The 7,737-nt window shown below is 35.0% G+C and overlaps 1 protein-coding gene across 1 annotated transcript; it reads right to left on the bottom strand.

Moving 5' to 3' along the window:
* Nucleotides 1–2,824: 2,824 nt before the first annotated feature.
* On the bottom strand, nucleotides 2,825–4,311 carry LOC130010956 (uncharacterized). Its single transcript, XM_056099246.1, has 4 exons — nucleotides 4,282–4,311; nucleotides 3,749–3,868; nucleotides 3,118–3,246; nucleotides 2,825–2,930 (listed from the first exon to the last, which is right to left on the bottom strand). Exons 1-4 carry the CDS (start codon nucleotides 4,304–4,306, stop codon nucleotides 2,863–2,865), a joined length of 342 nt encoding a protein of 113 aa, XP_055955221.1. The 5' UTR covers nucleotides 4,307–4,311; the 3' UTR covers nucleotides 2,825–2,862.
* Nucleotides 4,312–7,737: the final 3,426 nt, after the last annotated feature.

Consider the following 7,737-nt stretch of genomic DNA (forward strand, 5'->3'; position numbering starts at 1 on the left):
GATATTATATCTTAATATTTATTGTTTTGATCTTACATAAAACAGACAAAGACAGCTCATTTTAATTCTCTACTGTTGACATAAGGGCAAGGCTATTTCAAGGTATTAGCAATTCTGGTGGATTTACAATTTGCCAGAAAACTGAATTTAAAATGAGATCTCTGAAAAAAATAACAGATTTGCCATTCTAGTTAGAATTACAATTTCGTTTCAGTTATTTTTTTTCTAATTCATTAGGAGACAATCCTATTCCAATTGCTATAGCCACTCAGAATAATTCCCAGGTACGTTTTCCCATTATTCACTACAACCACTTGATCTGAACGATGATTGAAAAAAAAAAAAAAAAAAAAAATTCAAATTTTGACGGTGAAATAATTTATCATCAAAAGAAGACTGCACTAATGTCGATGGTATGATAGATGGTATCAATTACCCTTTTCCTTATGTTGGAATATCTTTTGTTAAGACTAGATTGGAATGTGAATGGTTTCTAGAATTAAACGGCGTATTATACTCTTCGAAAAAAGTAGGGGATATTGAAATGCAAATACCTATGCAGGTTGGATATGATAAATAGTCATGGACACTTGACATGCTTTGAGAGTATATTCACAGATGAAGAACTTTTCACCCCAACAGAACCACTGAGCTGCACATGCGACACACAATAGCGCCGTACACGTGTGTGTGTGTGTGTGTGTGTGTGGGGGGGGGGGGGGGTCATTGTCAAATTTGACACTTCAAGGAAGTGTTGATGAAAACTGTCGCGTCCTGGTTTATCCTATCCATGGTTGCTTTCCTATCGGTTTTTGCATAAGATTTACTGTTTAGCGTATCTTTGCTTTAGTGTGTTACGGTTAATTTGATCGGGAAACGTGTTCGTCAACGTCAATCGACAACACTGCAAGAATTGGCCGTGGCACTGCAAGAAGAGTGGGTCAGATTGCCCCAAATCGTGATTGGACGGTTGATTAGGAGCATGCCACGTCGAATTGCCGGATGTCTGAGGATTGGCAATTACTCATTATTAAGACAAAAATCAAAAACGTCTATTTTCACTTTCGACAGTGTATCGCTTTGCTAGTGAAATTGGGCCGTCAGATATCTGACAATTCATTAAAAAAAAATTGACTGTCATTGTATAGCTAAGAGAACGTGAAAGAAAAATAGAAAAAGTCCGTGCCTTACCATGTTTTTATAAGTATAGAATGCATAAACACACGTGAATGTACAGACTGTTTCTATTTTTCTCGTGTTCTCTTATCTAATGACATTCAATTACTTTTTTTTGAATTGTCAGATATACTCTTACAGTCTCATATAACAACTTTTGGTCTTCGAAAGAATTATTAATGTACGAAATTCGCCCATGTATCTTATCACTCGTCACTTCAGTCAGTTATATAGAGGGATAACTCGTGTTTTCCTTTTGCGTTCGTCACTTCCAATTGTTCATATTGATTACGCATCTATCGTAGCAATGATATCTGTGATAAAATAATATTTGGAACGTGTTTAACTAGTTCTATCACATATGTGATAATGACTGGCACCAATATTGTCCTTTAACATACACTGGTTACCTCTAATAAAAACAGCAGTGCATTTCCGCAGTTTTGTATTGTTTCTGAATATCCCCTACTTTTTTTAAAGAGTCTATAATTAAACTCTTTTGCGTGTGAAAATATATATTTATAGCACGTCACAAAAACAAAGCTAAATCTATTTGTTAAGGCCAGCTCAATTCCGTCAAGGTCGCCGAGATGTAAATAAGGTTAGGGCACGTGATTGTTGGCGAGATTGTAGGGTTAGGGTAAGCATTAGGGCTAGGGTTAGGGTTAGGGTTGGGATTAGTGAACTTGATTGGGATTAGCTCTAGCCTCGTTTACATCTCGTGTTCTTTGAAACTTGAAGTTGGCCTTATCAAATAGACCTAACCCAAAAACAATGAAATTGACTGATTGGCAGTGGTCGTTAATCGTTATCCATAATAGTAAGCTGCCCGTATTACTGAGCTCAAGTTATAAGGAATATAGAAGAAAAAAAAATGGTTCTTTTAAAATGTAGTCGTATACATGTGTTGCCCGTAATACTCTGAGTTGGTCGTTAAGCGGGATTTGACTGTATTTATGTAATTCAGAAAAAGGTTTGCTCCCTTTAGTGTTTGGTTCAGATATCTCATGCATAGTTTGAGAAGAATATTCCACATCTTAAACCAAGCATACTGAACACCTTGTGGATATTTTTCTATTCAATGTTTGATTCATCATTCACAAATGAAATACGTTTTCACTGGAGGCCCTCCAGCTGGCCATAGAACTAAATACTACCATTAATTGCTAATTACCTGAGGCTTGAACTTGGGGCAGCCAATGCAGAAAGATAGAAAATACTTTTGATTTAGAACATTAAATTTTAGCTTGCCGTAATCGATCGAAATATAATTATTGGAAAATTCTGATCTCCAGGTGTTGGTGGGGGTGCTCCCCCCCCCCCCCTTTCACCTTTGACAACCCACCCAAAACACCTTATGGTATCAATATGTATATACAAAAATACAAAGTAAAATGTAAGCACTGTGAGGAGTGATATCATGTGTTCTAGAAAGTGTAAGCATACCATCATCAGACTAGATTCACCCATTTACTGCTAAGCTATAGTATGATTAAATAGCAATTGTCAACATTTAAAATATTCAAAAGCAGTTTATTTCAAATACCATACGAGAATAAGAACTAAGTCAATAAAACAATTTGAATATAAAAAAAAAATATTTGCTAGAAAGAAATGTAAATAATTCGTTTAAAATATCTTCGGCATTCAGTGATCATCATCATCATCATCATCATTAGTAGTAGTTTAATCTTGTGAAGCATATTTTTCTAATAATCTTTTGATAAGATCTCCAGATATCGTCCTTTTGGAAGCTAAATAAACAAATAATGACAAACAATAAGTACATTATCTCTATTTTCATGTACACATTTCCGCTCCGTATATCTCAAAACAGCTTCCAGCCAGTTGCAAAATGCTTACAACCGTTCAATTTCCAAAATGATTTCACTATACTTCAACATATTTGTATTTTGATTTATATAATTCCACAAAACTAACCTTCATGAGCTTTATCTGCAATAATCTGTCCTCCTTCTTTAAACCTTTCTCCATCATGTTTAAATCTGTACAGAACTTGCATAACTTTTCCTATCATACCTAAAGCTTTATCAGCACCAAAATGTTGTCCTATAACATATTATAAAACATAAAATCATAAATATGTGATTCTGTAACATAATATAAAACTATATTCATTTTAACAATATTAACATTATGAATTATAAAGTTATAACTATATGTAACATAATACAAATCATAAAGTTAAATAATGAGAGACAGATAGAAATTGGGTTTAACATCCACCCGACCCTATTCTTGCACTAGTATATGTACAAGCGGGAAATCGAAACCACGCCACTTGACTCAATGACAACCCTTATAATCTAACGCACACGTGTTAAACTATTCGCCACCCGTCCCCCGGGAACATCAAGGAACAACAGCTATATTATTATATGTTCCATCTTATGATACAATGTAAGCATGTCCTAATGTTAATATGTTGCTCTGTAAAATATAAAGTTCAAATTATATTATTCTGTAATAGTTACTAATAATACATATAATCATTATTCTAGTTCTATGATATAATATGCTACACTATAACACGAGTTTCTAACATTCTAACCTTCTACACACATGGAACTTAATGTACTGATGGTTTCTTGTAATTCTCCAGCAAAACAATCCAAGTCGGAAACAATAGCTCCCGCACTTTTTACTTCTGCTAATGGATCATTTACGGGGTCTACAAATAAATATATTACAATTATAATATTAACGAAATAATTAATTATAAATAAATAAAACAAAATTCAGATTTATGCAATTCTGCTATTGAAATGTGTATGTTTGTTACGACAGGGGTAGCATATAGACTAAAACGATATATGTGAATGAACGCTATCTTAACAATTTCCGTGATACAAAATGAGGTTTTTAACGTTGTGAATACGCTCAAAGCCGAATGGTGAATCGTAATAATTTGACTAACTCGGCAGTATGGTTGATGCACTGAGCATTCAAATAAACTCAAAGATCATACTTATTCATCACCAAGATTTGAGAATACTATAATAATGATAAGGAATGACGCTTCTGTGATTGAATAAGTTTCAATTTCTACCAGGTTAGTTTTAATCAAAATACCGGATAACTTACCCCAAGTTGGTGCCAGGGTAAACATTCTTTTACAACGTCCTGATTCCCCAAACCCTTCCGCATCTAGTAAAATAATATAATGTTATATGTCATTTGAAATTACATTAACATACTTCTATAAGACACAAAGCTATAGCTACATGTAAGAACAGTAATTTATCTGGAAAATAAATGATAATTATCGTCTTACTTTTCTGCACAGGGACATTTCGCCCTGGCAGGGGTGTTACCGCTCACTCTACATAGTTTTATACCTGCCGAGGGTTCTTTACAAACAAGCCAACCTGTACACGGTACTTTGGTTTTTCGTCAAATCCAGACCCTGTGTCTGCGCCACTGACAAGGGAGAAACCAGACATAAAAATCCCGAAGAACTTTCTTGGCCATCACCGTGATCGAACTTAGGACCTGGTTAGAGCGTCTTCACCTTACTCGCTGAACCACCTGGCCCCCATTTTAATTTATTTACATAATCAAAACAAATAATATAAACACAACTCTGATACCGTCCACTCGGGGAGAATAATAATCATTAACATATTTCGAAAACGCAAATGTGAGTGTGAATTATCTAGAGGTCAATAACATGTTTACAAGAAAAATAAATTCATAAACCAACTTCCAGAATAACTTACTTTCAAAAAGACGGTGTCCAACATCCAAAGCTTCGTCTAAAATCTGTTCATAAAGATTTTCTCCATTTTGGAATGTTTCTTCCATTTTAGAAAGAACGTTATCCCATGCTACAAGGAAACCATAACATTAACTAAAAATAATTTTCAAAAACCCTAACATATATGTTCCAAAATAAGTCTATTGTACGAAATTACAATCCTTACAGGAACCATCTTTCTAGATCAACCGAATCACTCCCCATTAAAGAAGTTTACAAAGTTGCAAGGTTATTAGCCTTCTTCTGAAACGCATATAGGCTATACAAGTTTGAATGAAATCAGGCGGTTTTTTTTTATTTTTAAAAAATACAATTTCGCTTTTCCACCCGAATAGTCAAAACTTTGGGCACCTTATTTGCGTACACTTAGGCTATACAAGTTTAAATAAAATCAGGCGGTTCTTTTTTTTTTATTACTTTTAAAAAATAGACAATTTCGCTTTTCCACCTGAATAATCAAAACTTTTCAATTGTTTTGAAAAGATAACATGTCACAGATACATGAATATTTTATTGTGTGTAATCAAGCAAAAGATGAAATCAAAAACTTACGTTGAGCTCTAGTTAAAGTCTGTAGAGCCATGGGTTTCAATTCTCTAACATGATCGATAAATCTATTAGAAATAGTTTCCCATCTTTCAAGCGTGTCTTTAAACTCACTAATCTTTATAGGTGGAGGTTTCTGCAAGTAATCAATTGTTATGAAATGAAATGAAATGAAATGAAATGGGGTTTAACGTCCTACTGTTCTGCTCCTATACTGGGCTAATGAAGACGGGCATACGCCATACAGTGTGCTATGAGGTAAATTTTGCCCGGGCAGCGGCACTATCGCCTACTCTTATATCGAATTCCAACTGCCAAGGGATCTTTTACGTGCATTCCAATGTTTACACGGGACCTCAGTTTTTCGTCTCATCCGAAGGACTAGACAGCTGTCCTTGTCATCCCCTCCGTCCTGCATCACTGACAAGGGGAAACCACGTCGGAAAACAATTGTTATGAAGTTTCGATGTTATTTTCAAAAATGTCACATAAAATTCGTCATTTTGTGGGAAAATGTACATTGGTAGACGATTTTGAAATGAAATGAAATGTGGTACTGTTCTGTACCTACTGGGCTAATGAAGACTATGGTCTGCTTTTATTTCGAATTCCAACTGTCGAGGTTTCTTTTACGTGCACGCCAATGAGTACACGGGTAGACGATTTGGTATTTGGATGATCTACTGGTTGTCTCGGCAGAATTCTGCTGCGAAAACAGCAATATTCTATATAAAAAAAAGACTAAAATAAAACCCCCCAACAAAATACAGCCATAACAACGAATAATAACTTACGGAATGTGGTGGTGGTGGTGGTGGTGATTGATCACCAATACTTCGTTCTTCTGGTTTTGCTAGAAGTAATTGTTGATTCAGTGAATCGGCCAAAGTTGCTGTTAAACAAACGGTAAAAATAAGTAGAGTTTTCATATTGACGGTCTGTCAATCAGATGTTGACTGATCTACACGGTACAGAGAATGAGATTTATACCCGTCGATTTCTTATATTGTGATGTAGAGATTACTGGTTCTTATTATTAAGATGGATTATCTTTAGCAGCAGGGGGTCTTATTATAATCGATCTGAATTATCCAATCTTTAATGGTTGACATGTTCTCATTGAAAATAACAGGCTAAAAGGAAACCAACAATTTGAATTTCTTTAATTTCTGGTTTACAATGACTGAATGCGATATAAATTCCATTAAATGTCTAACATCAAGATTATGTATGATGCTGTGGGTATGATTTTCAAAAGTGGTCAGCTTAGAAATGTTTCATCATTAGAATTAGTGCACCTAACTGCACTTCATATTTCACAATTCAATTGATGTGAATACTGTATATTCCCCTTTAATTACCTACGTGCCATTTGTGTATAACTATCTTTATTTGGCAGCGTCGGCATACCACACAAGGCTCCTCGTATGGTTCAGGTAATTGTAGTTTGACCTTGTCAGTTAACTTCAAGCCGAAAACACTTGCCCATTTTGAATGAGCGATTAAATATTACATAAATACTTTTTATGTAACGGTATGTTCTAATGGATTTACAATGTGGGAAGGGGCACAGTAGTTGCCAAGTTTGAGCTATTCTGTTCAAGGTCTAACTAAGGTTCATTAGCTATATGTAGATAATCCTATATTGTATATGGATAAGTAGGTATTATATGCTTTTCCCAATATCTATCTACATGTATATCTATAAAAAATAAAACGCTTTTATTTTGTTCAATATTCTGGACGATAGCACCTTGAGGGGTATGATTATAAAGTATACCTGTTGGAAGTATGTGTGATCAACTACGCGTTTCTTTATAAAAACCAACAGGAGTCCCCCGCAAGCTTAATCCGGACCTACGTATTTCCTCCTTGTACGGCGTTTCAAGAAGGAAATCAGTTGAAAGTCTCAAAAACGTTCGAAGGATTGGGAAACTGACCAGACAGAATTTTATCTTTTGGACTTCCCCTGGTCGCCAGTCCTACAAATAGACATGCACAGAAAAGACCAGGAAAGAGTCATATTTCGGACCAGCGGCGCCTGTTATAAGCATTTATACAATTCCTCATTTTAACCACGACGGACCTAACTGAACATATGTTTTCGATGACTACAGAATAGCGCCAATTTTGTGCTGTCATTGCAAACTGAGTTACTTTCTTTGCTCGTAATCATATAAACTCGTAATATTTTACCCTCTAATGCGAGAATAAGTTAGGAATTAAAACTCTTAAAA

The sequence above is a fragment of the Patella vulgata genome, chromosome 2 (genome assembly GCF_932274485.2).
Source record: "Patella vulgata chromosome 2, xgPatVulg1.2, whole genome shotgun sequence".
Taxonomy (NCBI): Eukaryota; Metazoa; Mollusca; class Gastropoda; family Patellidae; genus Patella; species Patella vulgata.

Bases quoted from the DNA above. Each gene is read 5' to 3' on its own strand.
- LOC130010956 (XM_056099246.1), bottom strand. From the start codon at position 4,306: ATGTTTACCCTGGCACCAACTTGGG. The intron at 3,869-4,281 runs GTAAGTTATCCG...ATTTATTTGTAG, and splicing joins TACCCTGGCACCAACTTGGG to ACCCCGTAAATGATCCATTA. The intron at 3,247-3,748 runs GTTAGAATGTTA...AATATGTTATAG, and splicing joins AAGTTCCATGTGTGTAGAAG to GACAACATTTTGGTGCTGAT.